Source organism: Mesoplodon densirostris, chromosome 18 (assembly GCF_025265405.1).
Source record: "Mesoplodon densirostris isolate mMesDen1 chromosome 18, mMesDen1 primary haplotype, whole genome shotgun sequence".
In the NCBI taxonomy this organism is placed as follows: Eukaryota; Metazoa; Chordata; class Mammalia; order Artiodactyla; family Ziphiidae; genus Mesoplodon; species Mesoplodon densirostris.
The window spans coordinates 45461600-45474911 of record NC_082678.1 but is presented as its reverse complement, the minus strand read 5'-3'; the positions used below and the strand labels follow the sequence as shown (position 1 = coordinate 45474911).

At 53.1% G+C, this 13312-nt stretch overlaps 1 protein-coding gene across 1 annotated transcript in view; it reads right to left on the bottom strand.

The window, feature by feature from the left end:
* Nucleotides 1-9724: 9724 nt before the first annotated feature.
* Nucleotides 9725-13312, bottom strand: part of WSCD1 (WSC domain containing 1) — a 41470-nt gene continuing 37882 nt past the window's right edge. Inside the window, exons 8-9 of the mRNA XM_060081017.1 lie at nt 12269-12469; nt 9725-10854 (exon numbers count right to left, since the gene is read on the bottom strand). Of these exons, the coding sequence (XP_059937000.1) occupies nt 10502-10854; nt 12269-12469 (554 nt within the window). The 3' untranslated portion in view covers nt 9725-10501. The remainder of the gene's footprint in view (nt 10855-12268; nt 12470-13312) is intronic.

Genomic DNA, 13312 nt, shown 5'->3' with positions numbered 1-13312 from the left:
CAAAATGGGGAAATGTTCGTAATATAATGCTAAATAAAAAGGAAAGTAAAAGTCTACATTTGTTCCCATAGGTAAAAAATTAAATTAGCATATGATAAGGGACTAGAAAACTATATGGACAAGTGAGGGTAGTGATTGGATTAGGTGCATAGCTTTTGTCTTGTGTTTTGGTTTTCATTTAACCTCAATATTAACAGCTACCGTCTCGTCTCCCTCTGGGGTATTTACTCCTAGGTTCTCCTTCTCCCAGGACAATGACATCACCCATTGTCCTCTCTGCAGAGACCTTGTGCATGCCAGTGCCCATGCTCCATGGACCCCACGCTCCCGTGGTTTCATTTCACACACCTGGCAGACAGGCTTGTGTCTCTCAGGCCCAAGTCCAAGTGACCAAAATAGAGAATCGGATCACCCCAGCTCAGGTTAGAGAGTCCCAATGAACTCTGGCTGGGAATACAAGGTCGTGAGGTTAAACCCAGATGTCACCTCCACCGCCATGTTTGAGTGATCGAGAAGGGGATGGAATCTCCCACAGATGGATGGAAGTGGCCCAGACAGTTCTGTAGCCCAAATTCTGCAGATCCCAGGTCTGGTGAGCTTTCCCTCCTCAGAGTTGTCTTATTCTCCACATCCGAGGACTAGCTCAGTGATTTATGGGGTTAGGACATGCAAGAGGTATCAAACAGGGTATTTCTGTGGGAAAATGGCAGAGTAATTCACAGAAACAGAATGTGGGTGTTTAAAGGAGTGAGAATAGATGAGCGTGTCTCTGGATTATTTCCATCTGTTGTTCTTCTGCAATCAAAAATCTGCATAAAACATTTCACTTATGGAACCCACTGTCCAGTGCAGCTGTCAGATCTGAGGGTTTGCTGGCATCCTTTGCATCAAACATCCTCTTCCTGGCCCCATGACTTGGCCTGACCCTGAGCAGCAAAACAACCTCAGCCCAGTGATGAGAAAGACAGAGAAGGTTTGGGCAGAGGGTCCTTGGACGGGGCAGCCATGGTTGGATAAGCCCTGCTTGGTGCTCTGAGGGGCAGGAGACGAAGTCAGGTCCAGGATGCTTCCTCAGTCAGAACTCAGTGGTGTCCGAGATGGTCCCACTGTCCTTGGCTACTGGGCCGTTGGAAGGGAAAATTGAATTATAATCCTAACATGCTTGGTACATCTGAAAATGTGTCATAGTAATTAAATGCTAATAAGGTGAGGGAGAATAAATGGTTAGTTTCCTTAAAGATTACACTCCACCACCCAAGGTCAGGTGGAAATTATAAGTAATGTAGTGGTGTAGTCAGATCACTCCGGCTGAATAAAAGTCACGATGAAGGCAAGGAGTCATTCAGTTTTCTATATTTGAACATCTCATTAGTGTCTGTGTCATTCAAAGACATATTGGGTGGCAGAAAGGTGACATTTAAGGCCTTTCATGGAAAGCCAAGCCCTTAATTATCTGATGGAGGTTAATGTGGCCATGGAACAGGGGAAGCCTGGGCAGAACAGGGAGTAATGGATTATGCTAAGAGCTGGTTTCATGGGTGAGCCCAAGGAGTGGACCATCCCATTAGGATGTCTGGCCAGAGTTTTCCTGACATGTTGGTTCCCTGCCAGGCTGAATGTGGGGACCAGGACAGTCTTCCTTGGTATCAAGAAGTGATGCCTGTGGTTTTAAGGGAGGAGACGGCAGGAAACGAGCCCTCACCATTAACAGTGATGTAGGCAGGAGCCCCGCCAGCCTGTGGGTCTGGGGAAGCATTGCTGAGGATGCTGAGGGCTGTGATGTGGCTCTGTGCTGGGGAGACACCAAGCAGAAGCAGCAGCGGGGCGGACTGTGAAGGGACTGACTCAACGGTAGAAGGTCCTCCACTGGAGCTGGCGGGCAGCTACAAAACGGCTCCCACATGGTTTCACCTTTTGGTATTCATGCCCCTATATACTCCCCTCCCCTGGATGTAGGCTGAACCTACTGACTTGCTTCTAACAAATACAATACAGTAAAAGTGATGGGATGTGATTTCCAAGATCAGGTTACAAAAACTGTGACTTTCATCTTTTTTTTTTTTTTTTTGCGGTACGTGGGCCTCTCGCTGTTGTGGCCTCTCCCGTTGCGGAGCACAGGCTCCGGACGCGCAGCCTCAGTGGCTACGGCTCACGGGCCCAGCCGCTCCGCGGCATGTGGGATCTTCCCGGACCGGGGCACGAACCTGCATCCCCTGCATAGGCAGGCGGACTCTCAACCACTGCGCCACCAGGGAAGCCCTGTGACTTCTATCTTGTTCACACTCTCTTTAGGTCTTCTCACATTCTCACTCTGATGAATCAAGCCTTACGGAGAAGCTCACATGGCAAGGAACCAAGTGTGGCCTCTGGCCAACAGCCAGCGAGAAACTGAGGTCCTCGGTCCGACAGCCCGTGGGAAACTGAATTCTGCCAATGACGACATGAAGGAGCTTGGAACTGAGTCCTCTCCCAGCTGAACCCTCAGATGAGACTGCAGCCCAGCCAACTTCTTGGTTGCAGCCTCATGAGAGTCCTTGAGCGGGAGGACCCCGTTAAGCTGTGCCTGGATTCCTGACCCAGAGGAACTCTTAGTTGATGAATGTTTCTTTAAAGTTGTGGCTCTAAGCTATGCCTAAATTTGGTGGTAATTTGTCACATGCGGATAGATAATGGATACAGTGAGCTTTAGACTCTATAAGGCTGCTGGGTCAAGGAGCTCCAGGCTGCCTAGGAGGCAGACTCTCCTTGCTGTGTCTCTGCATTTCTCACCCTTGCGCCATCTCAGAGAGAGAAAGGCTCTACCTCACCTAACTTGGGAAGTGGGGCTGGGAGAGAAACCTTCATTTCCTGCCTGAGCCAGGGCATGGGAGTCGGTCCAGGGAGGATATCCCCTCCATCCTTCCCTCTCTTGCCACCCATCCAGACACACTCTTCCTCTTCTATTGCTCTCAGGAGAAAAAGGCAGGGTGAGGGGGTGTTCTGTGTGCTACACATTGGAGCCTCCAATAGAAAGGAGGTTTTTATTTAGAAGAAAGACGTTTTGCTAGAGGTTTAATGATTACCTTTAAGGAATGAGCTGCAGATCTGGAGGAGGTAGAGAAGCTACCTGTCCCAAGGCAAACAAGAATGGCGTCCATCGGCAGTGGAGGCTCCCATGGGGAGCAAAGGTGGGGATGACGCCATTAGACCATTTACCTGAACATCCAGGGAAGAGCTTTTGACAAGAATCCTGCCAGTTTGTCTCCTGTTCTTCTCTATGAGTCAGGTGCAGATGGTTGACTGAGGACTTATGTAACAGTTCAAAACAACTCTCCAGTGGAATTTGGGGGCTACCATATTTCTTCCCCTTTTTTTTACCTGTGGCACTGAATGCTTATAGATCAATCCAGTCCCCAGGCGTCTCAACAAACAGGGGATGGAAAAATTCAACAAGTGTCTCAGCAACATCTCCTCAGCTCACAAATAGGAAGAACAGGGTATTATTTTCCAGGAAGATGTTGTTTTCCTGGAAACTTTACAAACCAGGCGATCTAAGATTTCCATGCATCCTCCTTCCTTCCACTAATGTTTCCTGTGCCTCTTGGGTATCAGGTCCTGGGCTAAGGGCTGAGGTTCCAAAGATAGATACTGTTCCTGTCTTCACTGGTTTAAAAGCCAGTGAAAAAATACATAAATATAGCCTTTCAAGTGAATGAAAAAATGTTGGTGAATTGATTATCAAATTCAAAAAAAGAAGAATGGAAGGAATAAACAAAAATTATTTGATAGTGAGAGGATTTTATTTTTCCTCTTTTCCATTTTGGAGGAGACCTGACAAAGACTGACTTCTCAGGTATCCAGGCTCTTGTCTCGTTGTAGTGGTCAGGATGGCTGGCATGTGATTCAAAGGGGCAGCTGTTTGTCAGCAACTGCAGCGCACACCTGCACAAACACATATACATAAACGCACAGACTGCTGGGCTCAGGTCCACCAAAGATGCTTATCTATTAATATCTTGGAGGAGCAGGGCCTTTCTGTTGCCTCAGGTGCTGGTAACTTAGGATGAAAACTCTGGGTTCCTATCTTGTGCCAATTACGGTGCCTCTCTTTAACCCCAGTCCTTTGGAAAGTGCTGTTCCCTCTGAGCAGATTTTCAAGGACTGGGGATGCCTGATAAATGGCCCTTAATATTGAACTCAGGTGCTCACCAAAAAGTACCTTGGCAAAGAATTAGCAGTGAAACAAAAGGAGTCGCTTCCAAATGAGCTGAATGTGCACACTTGCCTCATTTTCAACACCTTGTGGAAGAGTTATAGGGATGCAGTATAGGGGCAGTCACGTGGTTTGGGGGGAAGGAGCCCACATTCCGGCCCTCGTTCCCCCACCCATTCTCACAGCCTAACCTCGTAGGAAACCCGTTCCCGTTCCTAGTCTCATTTTTCTTATCTGTAAAATAAAGGATTTGAACTTCGGGCAACTCAGTCTCAGAAACTAAAGTTTTCTTCCCCACAAGTGGAAATAATGTCCACCTCACCGAGGCACATGTTGGGTGATATCTGTGACATTTTCTGACCTGTAAGAACACTATTTACTGTTCTTGATCATCGCTGGCTACGTCATCAAGCCATGGATCCGTCTCAACCTGAAAAGAATATTGCAGGTACCGAAGACGCCTTGGGAAGTTCATTCATTCAGCTCATGCTTATGCATCCAGCATCAACTGGAATTGTTTTCATATGTTTTTTTAAAAAAAACCCCAAACTGGAATTGTTTTCATTTTTGTTGTCAAGATTCTTCATTTTATAGAAGCAATTATGTTTGTTATTTGGGTAGATATGCTCGTATTTCCCATGGCAGGGACCCAGATTTCTGCAATGCTTTTGCATAGTAGAAGTTCTCAGGAGGGCCCCAAATCTATCTTCAGTCACAAAAGGGAGCACTGGGGACAAATATACTCACATCGATTTCCTGGGACTCTTGACTCCGTCTACATATTTTCTGGACCTCTGTCCTGCACACTGTGTTATGGTCAGATTTTCCAAGGAGAGTTTGAAGATAAGGGCCACATATAACTCCCTTTGTCCCTCCAATTGTTAGCACACAGTAGGGTTAAAGAGGTTAAAACAGAGGAGGGGACCTCTCAGTGGCATCATCCCACCTCTCCGCCGATGGCAGCGATTCTGCTTTGCCCCAAGCTTGCGTGTCCAGCTCAGCAAAACCAAAGCGGTAGGGCTAAGCATACCTACCCACCTTTGAAGGCAGTTTACTGCCCATCAGCTGTTACCTGAAAATGTCCCTCAAAGGGAGTCTCACACTCGATCCAAGTAACTTGTCAAAGCATTCCTTCCAACACAACATAATATTCTCCATGAAAGGAGTTATGGTAAATAGAACAGGACCACGGTTTTATAATCATCACAGATTACTATCCCAGCCCTCTCATCTGTCAAATGGAGATAATCGCATAGCATTGGTTAGGGATTAAAGGAGACAACTTCTAGTGTGGGCTGGGCAATCAAGAGGAATGATTTTCTCAGGATATGCAGGTGACCTCATAATGTACTGACTTAAAAATGCTACTTGTGGGCCTCCCTGGTGGCGCAGTGGTTGAGAGTCCGCCTGCCGATGCAGGGGATACGGGTTCGTGCCCCGGTCTGGGAGGATCCCATATGCCGCGGAGCGGCTGGGCCCGTGAGCCGTGGCCGCTGGGCCTGCGCATCCGGAGCCTGTGCTCTGCAACGGGAGAGGCCACAACAGTGAGAGGCCCACATACCGCAAAAAGAAAAAAAAAAAAAAAAAAATGCTACTTGTCCTGGCTGACAGAGCACAGCTTCCTACTGAAGATTTCACACCCACCCCCCATTCCCATAAAAAGCAACTTCCTAATCTGACAGCTCATTCTTGTCCCAGCCTCAGTCTTTATCTACTTCAGCCATAGAGACAGAGAATATCAGAGCCCCAGGGCCTCTCAACCCAAGCCCTTTGTACACAGCTCTGGGTTGTAAGTCACAGAAACCAGACTCAACCCAACTTAAACAATAAAGGGACTATATTGGCTCATGTAACAAAACCATCCACAGACAGGGCCAATCACAGGCAAAGCTAGATCCTGCACTTAACAGTGTCACCAAGGACCTGGTTTCCTTCCCTCCTGACTCTCCCTTCAGTTATCAGCTTCATGCTGGGAGTGGTTCCTGCCCCAGGATCGCAAGACAGCTGCCATCAAGACCCAGGATTACCTACTTCCTCGTTCACATCCAGCAGAGTGTATAAAAGCATTCCCAGAAACAGTCTTGAAATTCCATCTGGTTCCATTGCCTTAGCTCATATGACCATAACTGAACAAATCACTGTAGCCAGAGAGATGGGGTGTGGTGTGGGCTTAGTCTAGGTCATGCGTCCCACCCCAGAAGTGATGGTAGAGACAGCTCCAGCAGATCATAACCCACCCCTGCCAACAGACATCCGGGTCTGCTGGGAAAGGAAGTGGGGGAATGAACATTGGACATGCAACCAACAACCTTGTTCAGGCCAACTCAGCAAATACTGAGTGGTCATCAACGTGGGTTCAGACCAATCAATCTCTCCCTAAACGCTAATGAACTACTTCGGAGGCATCACATTTTAAACACCTCCAACAAATTTCCAGCCCAAAGAAATCAAACTTCAGCCCCAAGAATTCTTGCAACCACAAAGATCAATCCCAGCACTTCCATCTCCCCTCTTGGGACCCCCTAAGAACCAAGTAGCTCCTGCTACTTTTAAGGGGAAAAAAATGCATTCTGGTATGCAAACATTATTGCATATTCATGCACTCAAAATCTAATTTTAACTGTAAGAGACTTCGTTATAGGATTCTCACATAAGTAAGCAGCTTTCTTCCCAGGGTTTGGAAGCCTGTCTATTCTTCTCTCTCATTTACACATCACTGGGATTATCAGAATGAGTTTTAGTTTTTTAAAATTATATATTTTGGTTTTTCCAAATTGATCCACAACGGGAGGTGAAATCCATGAGAATTACATGTTTTAACACAGGTTTGTGTAACTCCACAGCCTTACTATTAAAGTTGGAATCCGTAGACAGTCAGGGTTTCCCTGTTCTGGTCTGATTGGTTCCTGATGCATTTGTCACGCTTCTAAATACAGAGCCTCTTTTACTCTGTGGCTGGTTGGGACAGTGTCCTCTTTATGGAGAAGCTAAGAGCTATAGATGAGACCTAACGTGGAGAGAGACAAGTGGACTTTCCCAAAAGGACAAATTCCCTTCCTGTGTTTCTCAGGAGCTGGGTGACGGCTGCTGAGAACCATCCACACACAGGGCCTTAGCACCTCCTCACCCAGCGTCTGGGAGCACGTGCCAGGGGTCAGGTGCCTTGCTGGGTGGACTGACTCAACACGACCTGGATGCACCCGGATCCCATCATTCCACTCATCTGTGTGCCTGGCTAAGGTGCAAAGGAAACTACAAGGCTGTTTGAGCATGTGGCCCTCCACCTGGAAGGAGAGGAGGTTTCTGGGTACCTGGCAGCAGGGAACTGACTCACGCATCTACCAGGAAGAATGAGCCGGTGCCGCTGTTCTCCTGACCCCCTGGGGTGATGGGGGAAGCCCAGGAGGCCAGGCCCTGGCTGCAGTCCTGGTCGGTCCTTCAGCTACTCCACTGCCCCTCACAGACTCCTTGGCATAGGAGTCTTCTCCCTGGAGGTCGTCTGGGTGGCCAGGACAGTGAGGGCCAGAGCCAGGAAGCCAGTCTCCGGAGGAGGCCAGCTTCCCTATTCTCCATCACTCAGTGCTACGGTCTCCTATGAGACTTTAGGTTTGCTCTGGGATGCAGGTATCCCCTGGCCTCCCTTCCAAGGCAGTGTGGAAGCTCCTGGTGGGTTTCAATTACACCTACAACTCAGGAGAACTGACCTCATTGGGGCCGTCACAGACTTGGCCACAGAGCCATGCTGTATCAGTAATTGTTTATGAAGACCCTGGTGTTTCCAGCTTTGAGCTGAGCCGAGTGATGCTTTAGGAGGATCTAAAACAGCGTCGGCATCAGTGTGGGTTTGGGGGAGCCTCGGGAAGAACTTGGAGGCCACCAGGAACAGACACTCAAGGCCATTCACTGGCAAAACCAAAGGCGTGGGAGGCTTCCCCCTGAGGAAGGACAGGTCCGCCAGGCCTCCGGGCCCTACCTTCCCCACTGGGAGTGGCCCTCAGCTCCCACTGCCAGCCAGCGAGCAGAGGGTCTGACATACCCATGCCCGGCTTTCCCAAACCCCTCACCCCCTTTTCTCCTGCTGATGCAGAGGTCAGACCAGCAGGCCCAGCGCAGGCCTGGAGAAGCTGCAGTGGGGCTCAGGGGCTGCCCAAGTTCAGGCCCGTCCACATTCCTCCCTCGCAGGGGTCAGTGTGCAGCCGAGCTCTCTGCAGCCTGCCTTGGGTCTCAGCGGTCCTGGGCTGTGCTCCTGGGCTCAACCCCACCCTCCAGACCCGAGCACCCTGCTCTGCGCAGCCTCATTTCTGAGCCCAAGACATGTAGCAAAGGGTGACCCAAGAAGGTAATTAGCGGGCTTCCCTGGTGGCGCAGTGGTTGAGAGTCCGCCTGCCGATGCAGGGGACATGGGTTTGAGCCCCGGTCTGGGAAGATCCCACATGCCGCGGAGCGGCTGGGCCCGTGAGCCGTGGCCGCTGGGCCTGCGCATCCGGAGCCTGTGCTCCGCAACCGGAGAGGCCACAATAGTGAGAGGCCCGCGTACCGCAAAAAAAACAAAAACAAAAAAGAAGGTAATTAGCATCAGCACCTCTGCCCCTCCCAGGCTGAGCACTAAGTGGCTGCAAGGAGGGTCCCTTTCTGTGTCCCCTCCTCTGTCCTCACCCACCCACTCCCATCCTCCTGCTGCACAGACTCAGACAGACACACGGCCCACACCCACTCACCTCTTCTGCAAAACATACAAGGGTTTTCCAAGCCTCTGAGCCTTTGTACATGCTGTTCCCTCTGCCTCAATTACCCTTCCCCTCTGCGTGGCTGGAATAATTCCTACAGGTTCCTCAAGACCAGTTCAAAGCCACTGTGATGCATTCCCTGACCCCCTGGGAGCCCGCACAGCACACACACTCCTCTGTCACTGGGTTTCTCACTCCCATGTGTGACAACCCCTCCCCAATCCCCACTAGACAGTGAGGGGAGGGGACCTTATGAATCCACCTTCTCAGGAGGCCCGTAGGCTTGTACACAGCAGCAGGCGTCAGCGCCCGGGAGTTCCCTTCCCCTTCTTGGATGAACGAGTGGGAAAGATGTCAGCCTCGCAGAAAACAGAGACAGAGGGTGTGACAAAGAGGCCCAGTGACAGGAAGTGGTAGGTGAATAAGAGAGAGACAGAGAGGGCTGGGCCCGTGGGGGTCAGAGAGAAGCTGCAGCCTTGTCGACAGGCCATGCCACCCCCCTTCCTCATGAACCCAGGGGCGACCCCGTGGTGAGCAGGGGCCCGTCAAGATGGGGGGACAGCCAGCCCCAGTGGCACCCAAGACTCATCCCTCCCGGATCTAACCATGCCCACTCCAAGCCCCCTTCTGCTGGCATTGCTGGCGTGCAGGGTCCCCAGGTCTCGGGCTCCCCTGGAGGCCCAGCCCCTTCCCTGCCCTGCTGTCCCCTCGCCCCCACACCCTGCTTCTGGGACATGGCCCGAGTCCCCAGCGTTATGGGGACAGTCGGAGAAAGAAGCCAGGCAAGGAGGCGCCCACTCCAGGGAGTGCTGATATTGGACGGGGGGTCGGGGGTGCACAGAACTTGTGGCCGGTCCTGAGGTGCGGGGTTTGTGTGGGCAGCTCCGCTCCACCCGTGGTGCCACCAGCACCCCCCCAGCGAAGGGAGAGGCAGGGCCGCAGAGCTGGCGGGGCCCGGTCATCGCACCACACACACTGTGGGACACAGGCGCGCGGTCAGGGCTGCCCGGCCCGGCGGGCACAGGCTGTGAGCCCATCTCCAGGCTGGGCTCCCAGGTCCTCAGAGCACTAAGCTCGCCCAGCCCAGTATCCCCCAGTCAAAGCCCCTGAGCAGCAAGCCTGCGCTGGGCTGGAAACAGGAAGCCCGGGGCCTCCGAGAGCCCCGGGTGCACGTGTGTGTTAGTGTGTGGGAGAGACGGACAGGCAGCCCCTAGGAACGCACAACCTGGCGTCTGCATGCCTGCATCAACGTTCGTGTCTGCAAGTCTGGGAGTGTCTGGCACAGCCGGGGTGGTGGCTTAGGCGCGTTAGGGCACCGTGAGCAGCGAGTGGCAGGTCTAAGCGGGTCTGGCTAGGAGTGCGTGTCCCCTTGCGTCCATCCTGTGACATCGGGTCCGCCTGGCCGGGGCTCACGTCCAGTCTCCCCGTGCAGGAGGCAGGCAGCCCCGGGTGGGGGGGGACCTCCCTGCAGGTGGCATCGGCGCCCGAGCATCCCAGGGGGGCACCCGAGCGCTTGAGCACGTGCGTAGCCCCGCGGGGGCGGCCGGCTCCCAGCAGGGTGGGCAGAGCGGGCCGGGGCCTATCATCTGGGCACGTACTCCCGGGGCAGCCCGGCCCAGTTGTGGTCACGCAGGGCCCGGTCCACCGTCCGGATGTAGCCGTTGATCAGGTCCTTCATCGCGGGGGTGAAGGGCTCGAGGTCGTGTGGGCGCCGGCCGCGCCGCCGGAAGCTGCCTTCCTTGTTGTTCTCCACGCAGAGCAGGCGTTCCTCGCTCACGGACACGTTGAGGAAGGCCACCATCTCCCGCAGCGTGGGCACCAGGCTGCGCCGCAGCTGTTCGTAGTGCACCACCAGCAGCCGCTTGCCGTACTTGAGCCAGTCCAGCACGTGCGAGGACCACCATGACGCATAGCTGTTAACAAAGTCCGGCCACTCTGGGTGGGAGAGAAGGGGCGCTGTGTCAGGGCCCGGCCCCGGTGGGGCTGCTGGCCTCCTGGGGGCCAGGATGCTCCATCGTCCGCCACCCAGGGCCGACCTACCCGATCTCCCACGGAGGAAGGCCCTCTTGGTGACCTCGTGTAGGGGAGGCTTACTATCAGGCTGGGATCTGAAGAGCTGCAAGCCCGCCTGGGAGCTGTGACCTCAGGTCCACCTTCCCCCAGCAGTTTCCTTGGAAACACACCAAGTTAAGATGAACGGGGACTGTGCGTTCCAAGAACTGGTTCTCTCTCTGGTGGACCTTGCCCTCTGGGACTGGCCCTGCATGGTGAGAGCCCAGGGTCTCGGGCCTATGGGACATAGTGGAGTTAAAGACGACCAAGGCAGGGCCTCTCTGTCGAGATGACCCTCGGTTCACCTTGATGTTGCCCTGGCAGCTCTGCACATCCAGTCTGGGTCATGGGGGCTGAGCAGTGTGTGTGTGGCAGCTTCTGTGCCTCCTAGTCAGATGAAGACGCTGTGCAGGCCGGATTTCCTGTCCCAGGGCCTCCTACACAGCTACGTGAATGGGGTGCCTAATCGAAGCTTCTTGTGTCTTGTGGGTGTGATCGCTGGTTTAACCAGTGACGTACAATGAGGCCACAGACGGGGCCGCTGCAATCTCTGGCAGGTGAGCTGCTCCATGAGGTTTTTTTTCAGCAGATTTAGAAATGTGGTGGGTCTTTTTTTTAAGTGGGGAGAAGGGTGCAAATGTCAAGAATCACCCCAACAAAAATAGCTTCCATAATTGGGCTATTAAGACACCTCAAATGCTGTGGGAAGCATCTGCTTTCTCTAATCTTCACAACGACCCTAGGAGATAGGACCACCCTTGTTTTTAAGGTGAGAAAACCGAGGCTCAGAAGACAAGGTCTGCAGCTTGCCTGGGATCACTGGGCTGGTAAGAGACCCAGGAGGGATCAGAGCTCAGCCTGCCTGCGTCCTCAAGGGGAGTCAGCAGGAGGGCAGGGATGGCTGACGGGGGCTGCTCTAGAGGGAGGGTGATAGGAAGAGGGGGGGACACCCACCAGCCTCAGCTGATCCGGAGTCACACAGGGACGGAAGCACGAGCCTGCCCAGCCTCAGGCCCCGTGTCTCATCATGCCACCCACTCTGCTGGACACAGCTGTATTTCTGATGGCCTCATTTTATATCACTCACTATCCTGACTCGTGTCTCTTTAATTCATTGCCCAAAGGCTAGAGACTGTTCGTGCCTTGAGGGCAGAGACTATGACCCCTGTAGCCTGGGCTCCTGGCGCCTTGCCCAGTGCCTGGCACATAGTAGGACTGCAGCAAGCATGTATCAGCAGACTGACCCCACGAATAAAGTTGCAACCGTTCCCCCACCCCGCCGGCCCCTTCTGCTCACCTTTGCTCTTCCAGTTGCGGTCGGCTGCGTAGCCCAGGTGCCCGGCGCATTTCCTGTTGAACTCGGCCACCAGGGACCTGTACGGGTTCCGGATCAGCAGGATGGCCGAGTCGAACATCTCAATCTCCCTCCTGCCACTCTCGTGGGTCTTCACGCAGATGGTGCGCCGGCTCCTCCAGTGGTCCTTCTCGCCCTTGAACCCTGCCCAGGAGAAAGGCATCGTGGAGCCCCTGCTGCCACGGCAGCAGACAGGTCTGAACGCTAACCTGCACCCCTGAGGGAGAACCGACATTAGGGGCACAGCAGAAGGCACTGGGATGGCCTGTGGATGGATGGTAGGGCCTGACCCTGCCCAAGAGACAGTGAGAGCAGGAGGCATCTAAGTGGGGAAAGGTGGCGTCTGTAAGAGAAAGAAGATAAGGCACCTCCTGTAGATCCCAGAAGTCAGGAGGCAGAGCCCGACCATGCCCTCTCTCTAGACACTGTAGATGCATCCATTTGGGCATCTGCATGGCTGTGTCACGTGAGCATTGCAAATAACCCTGTGAGTTGACCACAGCGGCAGGCATAGTCAGATGAAGACACTGAGGCTCAGAGTGGGTACGTGACCTGCTCAAGATCACACAGCACCACAGCATCAGAGCCAGGGCTCTCTCCACGTGGCTTTGTGTGTCCCTGCGAGGCTTCTGTCTTCTACTCACCTCCCCACAGAAGGGGCAGGATCCCCATCATCATGCTCAAGGGCAGTCAGCAGCTGTAGCCCCACCCTCTGACCTTATGCCACAGTCCTGTAACTGGGCTCCAGTCTCGTATCTGTGGAGACTCTACCCATCCCTACACAGAGTCACGCATTTATCAACAAATGTCATTGTGTGCCTGTTCTGCGTTGGACTTTACACTGGGGATAAAGGGGTAAAACTCAGACCCTGTCTTTAAGCTTACAGTCTAGTGGGGGGATAGCCCAAGTGTAATACAGAGCATAGGGGCTTATGGGAACAAAGAGTAAGGGGGACTAGTTTGGGAGTGTAGTGGGATGTCACAGAA